The following is a 20512-nucleotide window of genomic DNA, read 5'->3' on the forward strand; positions in this document are numbered from 1 at the left end:
ACAGCTCTGCTGCTCTCAGGCATCCACAGTCCTCCTGTGATCCTGGGGAATTCTAAGACTACACTATCCCACCTAGGGTTCTGCCCCCACTTAGCCACCTGCACTCCTTTCAGGTGGATTGTCCCTCACTGCAGCACACTTCTAAAAGCACTGCTATATCACTAGCCAGTAGCTGGCTTAGGAATGCTCCCTCCCCTGTGGTCTGTCTTCCCATATGTCACCTCAGATTTGCTTCTCCACACATCCTACCTTGCAGAAAGTGGTCAATTTTCTATTTCTAGAGTTGCAGCTACTCTTTTCTTCAATCTCCAGTTGAGTTCGCAAGTGTTCAGAATGGTTTGGTAGTTATCTATCTGAATTCATGGGACCAGATGAAGCTAAGGTCTCCTACTCCTTCACCATCTTAGACTCTTCTCCTAGACTATTGTTTTAGAAAAGATTCTATTTATTTATTTGAGAGAGAAAGAGCATGAGTGAGGGGAGGGTCAGAGGGAGAAGCAGACCCCCTGCTGAGTTGGGAGTCTGATGCAGGGCTCAGTCTTGGGACTCCCAAGATCATGACCTGAGCTGAAGGCAGATCTCTAACTGACTGAACCACCTAGGTGCCCCTAGATAATTAATTTTTATGATGTTAGCTTCACTAGCTAATGTCATAAAATTTAATCCCATTTAATCTCTTAAATCACATAAATATTTTGAAAATCATAACACTAATCACCAACATAAGGGGATAGGTTTTGTTTAATCATATGCTTGAGATTAAAGCTACATAGGTATTACACTTTTTATTACACTTAATACTAACCCTAGCCTTAGCCCATTAACTCATATAACAGCCTTCCTAATTTGAGGCTCCATCCACCACTGTTCCATCTTTGACTCCTAATTGTGAATGTTAAATGTTGACTTCATAGCCATTCTCTTACCTTGTCTAGTTCATGTTCTCTCTCTCTATGCCCTCAATAGTCTAGTTTCACAGATTTAACCTCCCTAAACTTCATTGACATCTTTACCTCTTCGGCAGTTCAGCCACCTAGATCTTACCCAATTCTAATTATCACCCAGCATATTTATACCAATAAAAGCTCATTAATATCCACCTGTATGAACATAACCTCTCTTCCCAACTTCCATATAACTTACTTTCCATTATGCTTTTCTTTGATAAGACCTCCAGTCTCTTGACCTTCCTTTCTCTTGCAGTTTCAGTGTCTCCTGGCTTTACTTCTGAGGCTGACTTTTACAGGCTGTTTAACTGATCACATCTGTTTCCTTTCTTGCTTACTTGGTTACTTTTTCTCTCTTGCTTTCCTGCCCAATCTGTCCCAATACATTTCAGTTCATGGGTTAATCCAACCATTTTTTCCATTCTATTCTATTCATATACAGCCTTGGAAGCACTACTGGACATAAATTTACTGGACATAAATTCTGTAACTAGATGGGGTGATGTCATACAAATTTATATTTTGTAAACACTCCTCATGAGTCGTAAGTGTCCCTGACTAACTGCCTTTCCTATATTCCTCACAGATCTCCTCAATCTACCTATTTTAAACTTAAATTTTCCAGGAAATAGAGAAGTCCTTTCTAGGAACTCCCTTAATATTCCCCTCTCCCTGCTTTCCTATACATTTACTTTCTTTTTTTTTTTTAGATTTTATTTATTTATTTGGCAGAGGGAAAGATCACAAGTAGGCAGAGAGGCAGGCAGAGAGAGAGAGAGAGAGAGAAGGAAACAGGCACCCTGTTGAGCAGAGAGCCTGATGCGGGACTCGATCCCAGGACCCCGGGATCATGACCTGAGCTGAAGGCAGAGGCTTTAACCCACTGAGCCACCCAGGTGCCCCCCGTACATTTACTTTCTATTCCCACCTGTTTCTTACTTGCTTCTTGCTATGTGACAGAGACATTCAGTATGAGTTTGGGCATTTATTTTCCTGAGCATTTATTTTCTGTACCATACATCTAACCTTTACTTTTTCTCCCTTTTTTATATTCTAAGTCTTTAATTGTCAGGTGATTTTTACCTCTATAATAAAAATGTAAGCTCTCTGGAGGCAGTGGAGAGGTGTTTGTTCTTGTGCCGTATAGTTCTTTACATATTCCAGAGTAGTTGGCACACAGTTGAATTAAGCTACATTACCTGTCATTTGTGTTCCTTTACAGTAGAAAATCCTCACTTCTCTATATTTCTTAGATGTTTATGGTTCTTAGTAATATTTTTGGTAATTGTATTAAACCTATACTACTGGTTCCTATTTTCTTTTATCCATAAATCATGTCTTAAAACATCAAGAAATCTTAGTCATAACTGGTCCATCTAATGTAATATCATTATTAGAGAATTCTTTGCATTAGAAATTGTTTCTTAATATTGGTCATGATTATTATAAATATGGAATACAACCAAGCAGACCAATGTACACATTGTAGGAGTTCTGGAGGGAGAAGAGGTAGAGAAAGAAGCAGAGAAATTCAAGAAACATTGACTGAAACTTCCAGAATTTGAGGAAAGACATGTCTCTACAAATCCAGTAAACTCAATGAATTTAAAGTAGGAAAAACTCAGAGACTTACATCAAGACACATTATAATAAAACTGCCAAAAGACAAAGACTCTTGAAAGCAACAAGAAAAAACTTACTCATAAAATACAGTGGATCCTTGGTAACATTATCAGGAGATTTCTCAGAAATCTTGGAGGCCAAAAAAACAGTACGATGATATTAAATTCTAAAATAATTTACTATCAACCCAACAATTCTATATCTAGCAAAACAATCCTTTCAGAATGAAGGGATGGCCAAATAGTGGCAAAGTAAGAGGTCTAGGTTTTCCTCATCCTATGAATACAGCTAGATAACTATCAAATAATCCTAAATACCCTGGAAATCAATTTGAAGACTGGCAGAACATGCTGCACAACTGAGGGTAGTGAAGAGGCCACATTGACGAAGGTAAGAAGTATAGAGATGTGGTTTAGGGAAGAAATGGATCCTGGCTGCTGTAGAGGGGAGGGAATATAGTTGCAGAGAAGGGCAAGAAAGAAGCTCACAGGAATGCACAAGGGGAACATTTCCCCATTGTTATTGGCTTTGAAAGTTAGAGACGTTGAATTTCATGAGTTCTTGCAACCCAAGAGGCTTAAAGGCTGAAGTTTTAAGTGTCAGAGGGCTGGACTGCTCTTGGAGAGAAGGCAGGGGAACAACCCAAGGACATTCAGCATTGAAACAGTGATCTGAAGAGTACCAGAGGTACAAAATAGGGAGATTATTTACCTTCTCAGAACATGTCCCTGAAAGGCAGCATTCATGGAGAGGCCTCTCCAGGAAAAAAGGAGCTGGCCAGTGACATTTCCTTCCCTTCAGTATAAGCACAGGACCTCCTGCAGGAAGCAGTATAGCACCAACACTGGTGACCTAACTTGTTTACACTAAGACCCACCCCTTGGTGATTGGGTGGAAATGCCCTTCTTTTAAATAAGGCTTACCTCAGTTTTGGCATGGCAGGCTTCTTCCCCGGAAAACCAGCACAAATCCATGCCCACACTACATCTCCCAACCAGAGTTTTACAGGGCCTCAGTTTTGGTAGAGGTGGTGACAGGTCTTATTTCACAAGTAGACTGGAACACACCTAGTTAAAATTCATGCACATTCAGGCCAGGGACCAAACACTGACCACAATAGGTAAAGAGAGCCTCTGCAGATGACTAGCTTGAAGGGCAGAGCAGCCAGAGCACACGCAGCACACGCTGGAGACATTTCCTGAAGAATCAGGCCCTGAGCACGACATGAAGTCTTCTTCATAAGGTCATAATGTTCAGGAGCAGGAGACATAACTGGTTTTTCTAATACACAGAAATACACAGAGATTTAGATAAAATGAGGAGACAGAGGAATTACCCCAAATGAAAGAACAAGATAGGGCCACCGACAGAGATCTAAGTGAAACAGATACAAGTAACATACATGATGGAGAATTTAAAACAGTGATCAAAAGGATACTCACTGGACTTGAGAAAAGAATAAAAAACATCAGTGAGACCTCTAACACAGAGATGAAAGAGTTAGAAAAGAATCAGAGATGAAGAGTGCTATAAATAACAGTAGAAACATGCTTGATGCAATGAACAACAGGCTGGAAAAAGCAGAGGAACAATGTGGTGACCTGGAAGACAAAGTAATGAGAAACAATGAAATGAACTAAAGAGAGAAAGAAGAATTATGCAAAATGAGAAGTGACCCCATCAGACATAATAGCATTCATATTATGAGAGTCCAAAGAAGAGAGAGAAAAGGGGGCAGAAATTTTATATTATATTTTATAATAGCTGAAAACTTCCCTAATATGGGGAAGGAAACATATCCAGATTCAGGAGGCACAAAAAATCCCCATCAAAATCAACAAAAGCAGATCCACACCAAGACATATTTGAATTAAACTAGCAAAATATGGTGATAAACTATGGTGATAAAAATCTTAAAAGTGGGGAGCCTGGGTGGCTCAGTGGGTTAAAGGTTCTGCCTTCGGCTCGGGTCATGATCCCAGGGTCCTGGGATTGAGCCCCGCATTGGGCTCCCTGCTGAGCAGAGCTCCCTGCTGAGCCTGCTTCCTCCTCTCTCTCTGCCTGCCTGTCTGCCTACTTGTGATCTCTGTCAAATAAATAAATAATATATATGTATTATTTTTAATCTTAAAAGCAACAGAAGAGGACAGTTACTTATAAGGGGAAAACCCATGACGCAATCAGCAGATTTTTCAGCAGAAATTCTCCAAGCCAGAGGGAGTGGAATGATGTCTTCATAGGAAAAGGAAAAATCTGCAACCAAGTACTCTATCTAGCAAGGCTGACATTCAAAGTAGAAGGAGAAGTAGTTTCACAGACAAAAATTAAAGAAGTTCATGACCATTAAACCAGTCCTGCAAGAAATACTAAAGGGGACTCTATGAATGGAAAAGAAAGACTTAAAGTAACAGTATGAAAGTAGGAAACACAAAAGCAGTAAAAATGAATATTTCTACAAGAAATCGGTCAAAGAACTCACAAAAGAGAAGGATATAAACTATGACACCATATACCTAAAACATGGGGAGGGGACATGTAAAGAATGGATTGAAAGTTAAACAACCATCGGCTTCATATAGAATACTTTATGAAACATTGAATGCGATTGTTTTAAAATGGGTCTGTATCCGATATCTAGTAATGAGATTGAAGCAGTGATCAAAAACCTCCCAAAAAACAAGAGCCCAGGATCTGACGGATTCCCTGGGGAATTCTACCAAACTTTCAAAGAAGAAATAACACCTATTCTTCTGAAGCTATTTCAAAAAATTGAAGCAGAAGGAAAATATCCAGACTTTTTCTATGAAACCAGCATTACCCTGATCCCCAAACCAGGCAAAGACCCTACCAAAAAGGAGAATTTCAGACCAATATCACTGATGAATATGGATGCTAAGATTCTCAACAAGATCCTAGAAAACAGGATCCAACAGCACATTAAAAAGATTATCCACCATGACCAGGTGGGATTCATCTCTGGGCTACAAGGATGGTTCAACATTCGCAAATCAATCAATGTGATAGAACAAATCAATAAGAGAAGAGAGAAGAACCACATGGTCCTCTCAATTGATGCAGAAAAAGCATTTGACAAAATCCAACATCCGTTCCTGATTAAAACGCTTCAAAGTATAGGGATAGAGGGAACATTCCTGAACCTCATCAAATCTATCTATGAAAGACCCACAGCAAATATCATCCTCAGTGGGAAAAAGCTTGCAGTCTTCCCGTTGAGATCAGGAACAAGAGAAGGATGCCCACTTTCACCACTCTTGTTCAACATAGTATTAGAAGTCCTAGCAACAGCAATCAGACAACAAAGAGAAATAAAAGGTATCCAAATTGGTAATGAAGTAGTCAAACTCTCTCTCTTCGCAGATGACGTGATTCTTTATATCGAAAACCCAAAAGACTCCACCCCCAAACTACTAGAACTCATACAGCAATTCAGCAACGTGGCAGGATACAAAGCCAATGTGCAGAAATCAGTGGCTTTCTTATACACTAATTATGAAAATACAGAAAGGGAAATTAGAGAATCAATTCCATTTACTATAGCACCAAGAACCATAAGATACCTGGGAATAAACCTAACCAAAGAGGTAAAGGATCTGTACTCGAGGAACTACAGAACACTCATGAAAGAAATTGAAGAAGACACAAATAAATGGAAGACCATTCCATGCTCTTGGATCGGAAGAATAAACACTGTTAAAATGTCTATACTGCCTAGAGCAATCTATACTTTTAATGCCGTTCCGATCAAAATTCCACCGGCATTCTTCAAAGAGCTGGAGCAAATAATCCTAAAATTTGTATGGAATCAGAAGAGACCCGAATCGCTAAGGAAATGTTGAAAAACAAAAATAAAGCTGGCGGCATCACCTTACCTGATTTCAAGCTTTATTACAAAGCTGTGATCACCAAGACAGCATGGTACTGCCATAAAAACAGACGCATAGACCAGTGGAACAGAGTAGAGAGCCCAGATATGGACCCTCAACTCTATGGTCAATTAATCTTTGACAAAACAGGAAAAAATATACAGTGGAAAAAAAAACAGTCTCTTCAATACATGGTGCTGGGAAAACTGGACAGGTATATGTGGAAGAATGAAACTCGACCATTCTCTTACACCATACACAAAGATAAACTCAAAATGGATAAAAGACCTCAACGTGAGACAGGAATCCATCAGAATCCTAGAGGAGAACATAGGCAGTAATCTCTTTTATATCAGCCACAGCAACTTCTTTCAAGATACATCTCCAAAGGCAAAGGAAACAAAAGCAAAAATAAACTTTTGGGACTTCATCAAAATCAAAAGCTTCTGCACAGCAAAGGAAACAGTCAAAAAAACAAAGAGGCAGCCCACGGAATGGGAGAAGATATTTGCAAATGACAGTACAGATAAAAGGTTGATATCCAGGATCTATAATGAACTCCTCAAACTCAACACACACGAAACAGGCAAACACATCAAAAAATGGGCAGAAGATATGAACAGACACTTTTCCAATCAAGACATACAAATGGCTATCAGACACATGAAAAAATGTTCATCATAATTAGCCCTCAGGGAGATTCAAATTAAAACCACATTGAGATATCACCTTACACCAGTTAGAATGGCCAAAATTAACAAAACAGGAAACAGCATGTTTTGGAGAGGATGTGGACAAAGGGGAACCCTCTTACACTGTTGGTGGGAATGCAAGTTGGTGCAGCCTCTTTGGAGAACTGTGTGGAGATTCCTCAAGAAATTAAAAATAGAGCTTCCCTATGACCCTGCAATTGCACTCCTGGGTATTTACCCCAAAGATACAGATGTCGTGAAAAGAAGGGCCATCTGTACCCCAATGTTTATAGCAGCAATGGCCACGGTCGCCAAACTATGGAAAGAACCAAGATGCCCTTCAACGGACGAATGGATAAGGAAGATGTGGTCCATATACACTATGGAGTATTATGCCTCCATCAGAAAGGATGAATACCCAACTTTTGTAGCAATATGGACGGGACTGGAAAAGATTATGCTGAGTGAAATAAGTCAAGCAGAGAGAGTCAATTATCATATGGTTTCACTTATTTGTGGAGCATAACAAATAGCAAGGGGTGTTAGAGAGGAGAAGGGAGTTGGGGTAAATTGGATGGGGAGGTGAAACACGAGAGACTATGGACTCTGAAAAACAATCTGAGGGGTTTGAAGTGGCGGGGGGGTGGGAGGTTGGGGTACCAGGTAGTGGGTATTATAGAGGGCACGGATTGCATGGAGCACTGGGTGTGGTGAAAAAATAATGAATACTGTTTTTCTAAAAATAAATAAATTTTTAAAAAAAGAATATATTATTAAAATGTCTATATTGCCCAAAGCAATCTACACATTTAATTCAATCATTATCAAAATAACCAATAGTGTTTTTCATAAAACTAGAACTAATCCTAAAATTTGTATGGAACCACAAAAGACCCCAAATAGCCAAAGTAATTTTAAAAAAGTAAGCCTGAAGGCACCACAACTCTGGCATTAAGTTATATTACAAAGCTGTAGTAACCAAAACAGTATGGTCCTGGCACAAAAACATACACATTAGATCAATGGAGCAGAATAGAAAACCCAGAAATGAGCTCACAGCTTTATGGCCAGTTAATCTTCAACAAAGCAGGAAAGAATATCTAATGGAAAATATCTAATGGAAAAAGATAGTCTCCCCAACAAATGGTGTTGGGAAAACAGGACAGCTACATGCAAAAGAATGAAAGTGGACCATTCTCTTTTACTATACATGAAAATAAATTCAAAATGGATTAAAGACTTAAATTTGAGACCTGAAGCCATAAAAATCCTAGAAGAGACCACAGGCAGTAACCTCTTTGACATCGACCATAACAATTTCTTACTAGATGTCTCCTGAGGCAAGAAACGCAAAAGCAAAAATAAACTATTGGGACTACATCCAAATAAAAGACCTCTGCACAGTGTAGTAAACAGTCAACAAAATTAAGGACAACCTACAGAATGGGAGAAGATATTTACAAATGCCCTATCCAATAAAAGGTGAGTATCCAAAATATATCAAGGAGTTATAGAACTCAACACCCAAAATACAAATCCAATTAAAAAATGGACAGAAGACATGAGCAAACATTTCTCCAGAAAAGACATACAGATGACCAAAAGACATGTGAAAAGATGCTCATAATCACTTATCAGGGAAATACAACTTAAAACTGCAATGAGGTACCCCTCACACTTGTTAGAATGTCTAAAATAACACAAGGAACAACAGGTGTTGGCTAGGATGTGGAGATAGGGGAACCCTCTTGCACTGTTGGTGGGAATGCAAACTGATGCAAACACTATGGAAAATAGTATGGAGGCTCCTCAAAATGTTAAAAGTGGAACTAATCCATGAGCCAGTAATTTTACTGGTAGGTATTTACTGAAAGAATGAAAAAATACTAATTCAAAAGGAGACATGCACCCTGATGTTTATAGCAGCATTATTTACAATAGCCAAAGTATGGAAACAGCCCAAACGTCCATCAGCTGATGACTGGATAGAGAAGATGTGTGTATTTCTGTGTGTGTGTGTGTGTGTGTGTGTGCGTGCGTGCGTGCGTGTGCTGGAATATTACTCAACCATAAAAAAAGAATGAAATCTTGCCTTTTGCAATGATATGGATGGAGCTAGGACTATAATGGTAAGTAAAATAAGCCAGTCAGAGAAAGACTAATACCATATGATTTCACTCATGTGGAATTTAAGAAACAAAACAAGTGTGCAAAGGGGGAAAAAAGAGAGGCAAAGCAAGAAACAGACTTTCGACTACAGAGAACAAACTGATGGTTACTGAGGGGAGTTGGGTGGGGCAGGGGGTTAAATAGGTGATGGTGATTAAGGAGTATACTTTTACGCTGAGCACCAGGTCATGTATGGAATTGTTGAATCATTGTATCACATTGTGTATGTGAAATCACATTGTATGTTCACATGTGAATCACAGTGTATATGTGAAACTAATATAATACTGTATGTTAACCAGAATTTATATAAAAACATTAAAAATTTTAAAAATAAAATAGTCAACAACAACCCACTACTACAGATTGCCTGGTTTTTATGGCTTGAGAGTTAAAGCTGGTTTTTTGTTTGTTTGTTTGTTTTGTTTTTAAGATTTTGTTTATCTAGGGCCTGGGTGGCTCAGTCGTTAAGCATTTGCCTTTGGCTTAGGTCATGATCCCAGGGTCCTGGGATCCAGCCCCTCATCGGGGCCCCAATCAGGCTCTCTGCTCAGTGGGAAGCCTGCTTCTCCCTCTCCCACTTCCCCTGCTTGTGTTCCCTCTCTCAATGTGTTTCTGTCAAAAAGTTAAAACCATTTTATTTTATTTTATTTTATTTCTTTTCAGTGTTCCAGAATTCATTGTTTAAAAAAAATGTATTTTATTTATGTGAGGGACTCATGGGTGGCACAGCTCGTTAAGCATCTGCCTTCAATTTAGGTTATGATCTTGAGTCCTGGGATCAAGTCCTGCATCAGGCTCCCTGCTCAACAGGGAGCCTGCTTCTCCCTCTGCTTCTCTGCCTGGCTTTGTGGTCTCTCTCTGCCTCTCCACCTGGCTTGTGCTCTCTCTCTGACAAATAAATTTAAAAAATTTTTTTAAGCATTTTATTTATCTGAGAGAGAGGGAGAGAACATGAGTGGGGAGAAGGGCAGAGGGAGAGGGAGTAGACTTCCTGCTGGGCAGGGAGCCTGATGATGGGCTTGATCCTAGAACCTCAAGATCATGACCTGAGCTAAAGGCAGATAGTTAACTTATTGAGCCACCCAAGTACCCCACTAAGACTGGTTTTATACCTTGTTAAATGGCTTAGAAAATAAGAGTATTTGTGTCATGTGAAAAGAAGAGAATGAAGGAGGGCATTTCAAATAAACAAAAGCTGAGGGAGTTTATTACCAGTACACCTACCCAACAGGAAATGCTAAAGGGTATTCTTCAGGCTGAACTGAAAAGTCACTAGACTATAATTCCCAAGACCTAAGAAAATATTAAAGAACACTTGTTAAGGTAACTTCATAGGTAAATAATAAAAGCCAGTATTATATTTTTAGTTTGGCTTATAACCTTTCTTTACCCTATATAATTTAAAAGGCAAACATAAAAGAATGCACAGAAAAGGAATGATGAGAATTAAAATAGTACACTACAAAAAATCAACTAAATACCCAAAAAGGACAGTAATGGAGGAATTGAGGAACTAAAAATATGAAGTACACAGAACAAATATCTATAAAGAAGAAGCAAAAAAAAAAGAAGCAATCATCCCATATTAGTAATAATATTAATAACAGTAATAACTAATGTAGTAACATTAGTAATAACATTAGAAATAGATTAAAATCTTCCAATAAAAGAAAAAGATTGACAGATTAAATAAAATCGGTATCTATCTGTAAGCTGTCTGCAAGATACTGAATAAGCCAATAACAAGCAGAAAAATTTATAAATATGGAATCAGAGATAAATAAAACAGAGAATAGCAAAACAATAGAGAAAATCAGTAAAACCAAAAGTTGTTTCTTTAAGAAGATTAATAAAATTGACACATCTTTAGTTTAGATTGTTGAAGGAAAAGAGAATACTTAAATTACTAAAATTATAAGTGCACATAGGGTCATGACTACCAATTTTGTAGAAACCAAAAGATCATAAGAATACTATGAACAGTTGTATGCCAATGAGTTAGATAATATAGATATATCAGACAAATTCCTGGAAACACACAATCAACTTAAACTGATTCAAGAAGAAATATAAAATCTGAATAGACCTATAACTAGTAGGGAGACTGAATGAAGCAATCAAGTATTCCAATAAAAAAATCCCTGGACTAGATACCTTCACTGGTGAATTCTACTGAGATGATTGATGTTATGTGTCAACTTGACTGGCCACTGGGTGCCCAGATTAATCATTATTTCCAGATGAAACTAACATTTGAAATGATGGACTGAGTAAAGCAGATTGCCCGGCTCACTCTAATATTCATATAGAATCTCAAGGGACCTCGAACAGCCAAAACAATTTGAAAAAGAAAAAAGCTGGAGTTCTCACTTTCTGATTTCAAAATTTGGTGCAGAACTGCAGTAATCAAAACAATATTGACACAAAGACAGACATGGAGATGAATGGAATCTAGGACTCAGGGAGAAGTCCTCATGTATATAGCAAATTGATTTTCAACAAAGGTGCCAAAACTATTCAATGAGGAAAGGACAATCTTTCCAATCAAAGGCACTCAGAAATCTTGATCTCCACGTGGATATCAAGGAATGAAGTTGGACCCTTACCTTAGCCCATATAAAATTTAATTCAAAATAGATCAAAGACTTAAATGTAAGACCTAAAAGTATAAAACTCTCAGAATAAAACAGAGGGGAAGATATTTATCCTGTTGGATTTGACAATGATTTCTTAGATATAATGAGATCAAAAGCACAGGCAATAAAAGAAAAAAATAGATACATTAGACTTCATCAAAATTTAAAACTTTTTGGACATCAAAAGCCTCTATCAACAGAATGAAAAGATAGCCCACATATTTGCAAGCATATATCTGATAAGGGACTATATCTAAACTATATAGAGGACTTCTGTGATTCAACAACGACAGGAACAAGAAGACATTTTAAAAATAGGCAAAGGATTTGAGTAGACATTTCCCCAAAGTGGTATACAAATGATCATTAAGCACACAGAAGTATTCTCAACATCATTAGTCATTAGGAAAATGCAAATCAAAATCACCAGGAGACACCACTTCACAGCTTTTAGGGCAGCTGTTACATTTAAAAACAACAACAACAAAATAATAATAATAAAACTACATGGAGAAATTGTAACCCTGTACATTGTGGATAGAAATGTAAAGTGGTATTTATGGAAAATCACTTGGTGGCTTCTCAGAAAGCTAATCTTAGAATTACCATATGATTCAGCAATTCTACTCCTATATATATACAAAGGATTGAAAGCTGGAACTTAAACAGGTATTTGTATATGAGTAATTATAGCATTTTTCACAAAGGTCAAATGGTGGAAACAACCGAAGTAGCCATCACTGATGAATGGATAAACAACAAAATGTGGTTGTATACATGCAATGGAGTATTATTCAGCCATAAAAAGGAATGACATTCTGACACATGTTACAACATGTCATATGCTAGCTACAACCAGGAAAACATCATGCTAAGCAAAAGAAGCCAGACACAGAAGGACAAATATGGTGTGATCCCACTTGTACAAAATCTCTAGAATGGGCACATTCACAGAGACAGTATATTAGAGGTTACTAGAGTCGGGGGAGAAATGAAGGGTTAATACTTAGAGGTTGTGTGGTTTCTGTTTGGCCAATGGAAAGGTTTTGAAAAGACAGTAGTGGTGATTGTACAACATTCTGAATATAATTAATGCCACTGAAGTGTGCACCCCAAAATGACCTAAAATGGAAAATTTTTATCATGTATAATCATAAATTTAAAAAATTAATGTGATATACCAGAAGCCTTTGAATTATACATGTTAAATGAATGTATTATATGTTACATGAATTGTATTTCAATAAAGCTATAAAAAGAGGGTACCTAGATATTGTTTCATTCATGTAAAGTTCAAAAATGCTAAATCAGTGTTAAAAAGTCAGGATAGTAGGCGCGCCTGGGTGGCTCAGTGGATTAGGCCACTGCCTTCGGCTCAGGTCATGATCTCAGGGTCCTGGGATTGAGCCCCTCATCAGGCTCTCTGCTCAGCAGGGAGCCTGCTTCCCCCTTTCTCTCTGCCTGACTCTCTGCCTGCTTGTGATCTCTCTCTCTCTGTCAAATAAATAAATAAGATCTTTAAAAAAAAAAAAAAGGATAGTAGTTGCCTTTGTAGATGAAGGAAGTAATTTTGGAAGGGAGTGTGAAGAAGGCTTCTAGGGTGTTGGCAATATCCTGTTTCTTGAACTGCAGGGCAATTACATGAGTTACTTTATGATGGTTTATTGAGCTGTGTAATATGTTTTGTGAACTTTTCCATATGTGTTATACTTCACAATAAAAGATGTAAAAACTAAAGAAAAAAGATAATGTGAGCAAAGAAAGGCAACATTTGCCCTAGGCTGGGGGAGCCATTTGGAAATGTAGGGAGAAGGGTATTTTTATTGTCATGATGATGGGGAAGCACTGTGGGTATTAGGTACGCAGCCACCAAGGATGGTAAACATTCTGTAATGTGCAGAGAACCTGTGCAGTGAGTTGTCTCACTCTAAATGCCAGTAGCACCTTCACAAGATGCTACATTAGAACATGTTGATAGTACGGTTTTGTTCCTGAGAGTTCATCTTAAAACTCTAGTCTTTTCTCTGGGGCTATTCAGTGTATTCAGAGGAGCATCCTGGTAACTTCATAGGTAAATATGTGCCTCAGGAATGTAAGCCTGGCTGTCGTCATTCCAGCAGCTGAAAGGGGCTGAACTGAGCATCTCCTTGCTCCAGAAGCAGACTCTGCCCCATCCTTCAGTTTTCTGTCCAGCATCCTGGGCTGGAGTCTTCCTGAAGCTCCTAGGGGTAGGGGTGCCCTGGCTACACAGAGGGGGTGTCCAACTGCTTTTCAGTCACATTCCCAGCCTGTTTTCCTTTTTGTAGTTTCATGTCTACCCCCTCTTCCTCAGAGCTGGTGATTCCAATTCTTGAGCATTTCTTATGTTTGCAGAGAAGATCTGAACACATGTTTTCAGTATGCTGTTGGCAAGCACTTGAGTTTTATCTTTCTTTGCCCTGCTAAAGTCAGGTTCCACTTTTTTTTAATCCATCATCCATCATTTGTATATGGTTTTAAAGTTTCATCTGAGACAGAATTTGAACTCATCTTTCTTATCCTCCCTGTTTTGGGGGGGTGATTTCCAGAAACTCATTGTAAAGTACAAGGTTTTTACTCTGCCATCTTAAATCCAGAAGTCATGACTTTCCAGTGTTGCTTACTTATTCCAAATACAGAGATCATAATTCTTCCCTGTGGTAATTCTCAGACTCTATCCCTCATTACTTTCTGAAAGTGTGACATAAGGGATTTATATGGGATATTATCCTGGTAAATACTGTTGGGACAGTGACGTTAGGCAAGCTTGTCTGCATCTCCATTTCCTTCTCCTTGAAGATGAACAGGTAGAATGAATTGCTGTCTGAGGCTACTTCCACTTCTAAAATTTCATAATTCTATAATTTAAAGCTAAGTCATTGTAGATTTAAAATACTTCAAACATTTAGTACAGTCCTCTATTCATTATACTGTGCTAGGCAATTTATAACCAGTTTGCTGGGGGTGCTGGGGCAAGGGGATGTTATTTTAAATCACTATGTCTTTAATGTGCTATTTGTAAAAGAGTAGTATTTTTCTTTACTTTGAGGATTGGGGAGAGAAGCAGGTATTCATTCAAGAAGTAAACTTGATTATTATTTATAAACTAGGTTCTGATAGTAAGACAGATAAAAGAGACAAGCCAAAGCAATTAGCTTTTTCATTTACTTTTCAGCAAAACTGTCCTAACCTATATTAATAGCGTCTCGGCTCTCTCTAGTTACTAAAAGTAACAATAGGATCGTGGCAGTTTAATTCTGAAGATTAATAAAATACATCTATCTCATGTTCTAAATTGTACTTCGTTTCATTTATTATACATGACAGCTTATCAACTATTATAATGCATAAAATCTTGTGATGATCATATACATTAAATCAGTATCCAATTATCTGTGCTAATGGAAGTGAGCAATGTCGCAGATAATCTGCAGTAATGATCTACTATAATTAATAACCCAGAATGTTATCTACTCCTTATTAACATTAAGTCACTGAACTCTGTTCTTCCTCTCTTCACTGGGCTACTTTAGTGGTTGAAAATAATTAATCCATTTTCCATATAAGGATGTATACATATCCATGCATACACTACTGCTCTAGTGTTTTTTAAATTTCCCAGTAGGTGACATTCATGAAATAAGGCTTTCCTAAAGAAGAGAAAAGAAGTAGTTATAATAATAACTAGTGTTTATTATTTACATATATTGTGTTATTTAATCCTCACAACAACTTTACAAAGTAGGTACTATTATTATCCCCACTTTGTAGATGAGTAAACAGAGATGGAATTTTAAATAACTTATCAAGTTCACAGAATTAAAAGGTTACCAAACTAAAAATCATAATCCCAACCTTGAAGGAAATAATAAAGATACATACTTGAATATGTAAATGAGAAGGAATTAATGATTAATGATCTCCCAGTATATATCAGGCATCATGCTAGGTCCTAGGAACACAAAGACTCTGCTTCCTTTGGGAATTTATAGTTTAATAAGATATTTCAAAACTTAATAATAATGTAGTATAGTAAATGCAGTACTAACAGATTCTAGGACATTAGAAGAGTGCCTAAAATGTCTAATCCTGTCAAGCATGGAAGAGCATAAGAGGTTGGAATGAGCCTCCAAGTAGAAGTAATGATGTGTGGAAAGACCAGGAGTCTAGAAAATGCACTGAATGCAGGGGACTCTGTCCTCCTGTTTGGACTTGTAGCATGAAATGTTAGGCAGGGCACCATGGAATGGAGTTGGAGAGGCAGCAAATGGCTAACAGTGGATGAACTGGATTAGGACCTTGGAGTTAACATGTGGTTAGAAGGGAGATGATTCATTTTAAAGAGGGAAGTAATGTGATTAGATACATGTTTTCTTTAGATCAAAGGGGACGGCTGTGTAGGAAGTGGATTTGAGGTTAAGTAACTTGCCCAAGTAGTAGGGCTGTGATTTAAACCCTGATTTAATCTAACTCCAAATCTGGTAGCTGTGCCATCAATTTGAGTAGGGGTGAGGCTATCTGTCTTTGAAGTCATCAGGTAAATGGAAGGAAGAGTCTAAAAAGAAAGAAAAACACTCAGTTATTTCCTGGTCTTTCATTTCTTCAAGTTTTGTTTTCTTATTTTCTTAGATATTTGTAACTGTCTTTAGAAATCCTGGTCATGATTACTTATTTTAGAAAAAGACATTGGGAGATGGGGAGGAGAAGTGAGTTGAGGGATATCAGAGGGGGAGACAAACCATGAGACACTGTGGACTCTGAGAAACAAACTCCAAGGGTTTTGGAGGGGAAGGGGGTAAGGGGTTCGGTGAGCCTGGTGGTGAGTATTAAGGAGGGCACGTATTGCCTGGATCACTGGGTGAGGTGCATAAACAATGAATTTTGGAGCACACATACACACACAGATTTTTTATAAAGGAAAAGGTTATAAAATTTGAGGGGGGGCAGGTATCTTATTTGGCTTTGTATTTCCCAGATTTTGTATAAATGGTCCATCTGATAAGTGTTGGTTGAATTACATAATGTGGTAGAACCCTCAAATACTGCATAATGGAATCTTAAAAAAAGGTTGAGAGCCTATAGCCTTGCATAATAAGCAGGATCACCAAAAAAAAAAAAAAGAAGAAGAAGAAGAAAAAATTTTAAGAGGTCAAAAAAGGATGAATACAATTCTTTTTTACTCTGTCTTTATCTTTATCTAATTATTCACACACAAGGTCAGAAATTGCCTCATGGGTACTTAGTTTGCAAGCCTAAATTTCTAATCCTTATGGTACTAAGCCAAAGTATAAAATTATGGCAAAGATATGATAATGTTTAAAATAGAATGCAGTTGTCTTTAGCCAAACAGGTTAAGTGGTTCACATAAAATCTAAATAAGGCATGAACTAGATTGAAGGACTCTTAAATTTAAATTTTCTAATATCCATATGATAGGTAATAATGAAAGAAATTATATATATGCCATTGTCAATAATAAAGATCTAATCAAAGGTCAAAAAAGATTTGAAAAGACTTGAAAGATAATATAGCTGTATAGCTTTATAAAACTGATCATCACAGATTATTTCTATTTCATCTCTGATTTCATATAATTTATTTCTTTTATAGGCCTACACAAGTGAAATGGCAGCTGATGGTAGCTAGTTGTTTTAGAAGAAGTGGTAAATGCTTTAATTTTATTCATTTTATATACTTTACTTCTTTATATCTTTTAGGTAATTATCCACATAATGGTTTTCCAACTGCATATTTGTTTATTAAAACATTAGCTTTTGATTACTATATATATTGAACCATTATATGAGAAATATAGTAATTACGACATACAAAAAAACGTTAGGCTTACAAAGTGGGTCTTAATCATATAATCCATCATTGCTATTAAGAACAGAGTCATTTTTTTTCAAAGTTAACGTGTAATCATTTTGACAACTTTGTCTCAGAAAAATAGACATTCTGTACACATTAGTTTACATTTCCATTTTCTGTTCACCTAATTCTAAACATCGTTGTAGGCTCTGCCAAACTTTCAAAAACTGTCTCACACCAGAGGAGCTTGAAGAAGGCCCCAGACCAGAACAACGGGGGCAGTGTTTTCTATACCAAATACCACTAGGTATCTTTGTGTTTTCAGGAACTGTTTTTATTCCATCCTGTACTGCTACACTTGTCCTGAAGCATGGAGCAGGGCAATATTAGTAGTGTTGGACTAACCAAGAAGTGAATGATACAATTAAGACTTTCAGCAGAGATTAAGTAAGGAGATAAATGTTAATAGATTTGTAATCCCTCTTATAGAGCCAAATGATCCAGGAAAATAAATTCCTCAATCCAAGGGGAGCCCAGATGTGACAGTATTAACAGTGTTCTCATCCAGTTTTGTGGGTTTCTTTCTTTATCCCCGTGAGCTCTTTCAGAATGGCAGGAGTCCTCAAATCATTTAGATCATTGGTCTTTGCTGTTACTGTATTTCCTATGAGATCTATAACATCACTGTCCTGTATGCACATGTTATTGATATCAGAGTGAGTTCTGAGTTACCAGTGTTCATTACTGTGTCAGGCCTATGTAAAATGTACATACATATGAGGTATTCTGAGTGATTTAAGATGGAACCTCCCTTGTGTTACTGAAGTACGGATCAGAAGAATAGAAGCTGATATTTATTGAGAGCTGCTGGATGCTGGGTACTTCCTGTCTCTGTTGCATCCAGTTCTCACCACAGCTCTTGGAGGGTCAGCATGGCTAGGCTTTGTGTATAGTAGGGCCCAGAGAGATTCATTGTTTACTGAGATTTTAGCAAAGATCAAAAATTCATTTTTCCTATTCTTTGCTGCTATGAAGCTAAATTCATTGTATTATAAAACAAAATGCTTTCTGTAAACTTTTTAATGTTTCAATTTTTAAGTTTTTGAATTTGTCAGTTCTTCTGAAATAATCTTTAATTTTTAGAAATTGAATAGATCTTAATTTTTGACACTTTTTTTAAGAACTAAACTAAGTTTCTCTTCTTAAGCTTTTTGTCTTTTTTTTTTTTTTTAAGATTTTATTTATTTCGGGGGGGTGGGAGGTTGGGGTACCAGGTGGTGGGTATTATAGAGGGCACAGCTTACATGGAGCACTGGGTGTGGTGAAAAAATAATGAATACTGTTTTTCTGAAAATAAATAAATTGGAAAAAAAAAAAAAAAGATTTTATTTATTTATTTGACAGAGAGAGACACAGCAAGAGAGGGAACACAAGCAGAGGGAGAGGGAGAAGGATACTTCCTGATGAGCAGAGAGCATGACTCAGGGCTCGATCCCAGGACCATGGGATCATGACCCGAGCTGAAGGCAGATGCTTAACAACTGAACCACCCTAGTCACCCCCCCCCTTTTTTTTTTAGATTTTAATTTATTTATTTGACAGAGAACAGGAGAGCACAGGGAAGGGGAATGGGAAAGGGAGAAGCAGGTCCCCCACTGAGCAGGGAGCCCAATGTGGGGCTTGATCCCAGGACCCTGCGATCATGACCTGAGCCAAAGGCAGCCACTTAACTGACTGAGCCACCCAGGTGCCCCAAAGACTAAGCTAAGTTTCAGTCATCACCCTTTTACTTCTGCTCTACCCCTTTTTCAAATTTCTCTGTACATTTTCTTTCAGAAGTTATATTAATCATAGTTTATATATGCTTGTGGAAGACATGAAAGTCTTCTTATTAAATCAATAAATGGTGCCAGTGTCTTGAATTAAAATTACTACTTTGCTGAATCTTAATAAGTTTTATAATCTGCTAGTGTGGCTTTTTCTCTTTTTTTATTTATAGGTAACTACCAAAAAGCATTAGATACTTATAAGGATATTCACAGAAAATTTCCAGAAAATGTTGAATGTGAGTTTACATCTTGTAACTTTGAAGCTATAAGTTCTCACATTTTATGTCATTAAGTGTGATACCTACATTTGCTACAGTAATTGCATATATAACTACCAGCCTGTAATTTGTGATACATGATTACACATATGGTTATATGATCAGAAATTTTGACTATGCAGGTACATTGTATAGAATTTAATTTTTGATGGATTTAAGTATACCACTGGGTTCTCTTTAGTAGTAAACATCTGTATTTCAGGTTTTATGAAATTTGAAGAATAAATTTTGTTTTTTTTTAAGTTCATAAACTGATGTTTTATAGAAAACACACTTTTTAAAAACTATTTTTTTGTGAGAGAGAGAGGGCGTGAGCAGGGGGAAGGACAGAGGGAGAGGGAAAAGCAGGCTCCCTGGGGAGCCCAATGTGGGGCTGGGTTGCAGAGTCCCCAGATCATAACCTGAGCCAAAGGGAAACACCCCACCGATTGAGCCACCCAGGCACCCTAGAAAAGGCATTTTTAACTCCACTTAATATGCAACTTTCTGAGGTTGAAAAATACTTTCAGAGTTTATGAAAGTAGAACAATCATCTTGCTCATACAGATAGCAAATGAATTTTAATGTTACTTCAAGTTTAAAACATTATGTTGGTATTGGGCTTATTTCTCTTTCGTGAAAT

At 37.3% G+C, this 20512-nt stretch overlaps 1 protein-coding gene across 4 annotated transcripts in view; it reads left to right on the forward strand.

Annotated features, from left to right (window-relative positions):
* IFT88 (intraflagellar transport 88) overlaps positions 1-20512 on the forward strand; it is a 155175-nt gene that overhangs the window by 100440 nt on the left and 34223 nt on the right. For 2 of the 4 annotated variants that reach the window (XM_044249390.1, XM_044249391.1), the window contains 2 exons: positions 17583-17635; positions 19783-19848. The exons of the other annotated variants lie outside the window; for them this stretch is intronic. In XM_044249390.1, coding sequence (XP_044105325.1) covers positions 17583-17635; positions 19783-19848 — 119 coding nt within the window. The remainder of the gene's footprint in view (positions 1-17582; positions 17636-19782; positions 19849-20512) is intronic. 4 annotated transcript variants of the gene reach the window in all.

Source organism: Neovison vison, chromosome 5 (assembly GCF_020171115.1).
Source record: "Neovison vison isolate M4711 chromosome 5, ASM_NN_V1, whole genome shotgun sequence".
Classification (NCBI taxonomy): Eukaryota; Metazoa; Chordata; class Mammalia; order Carnivora; family Mustelidae; genus Neogale; species Neogale vison.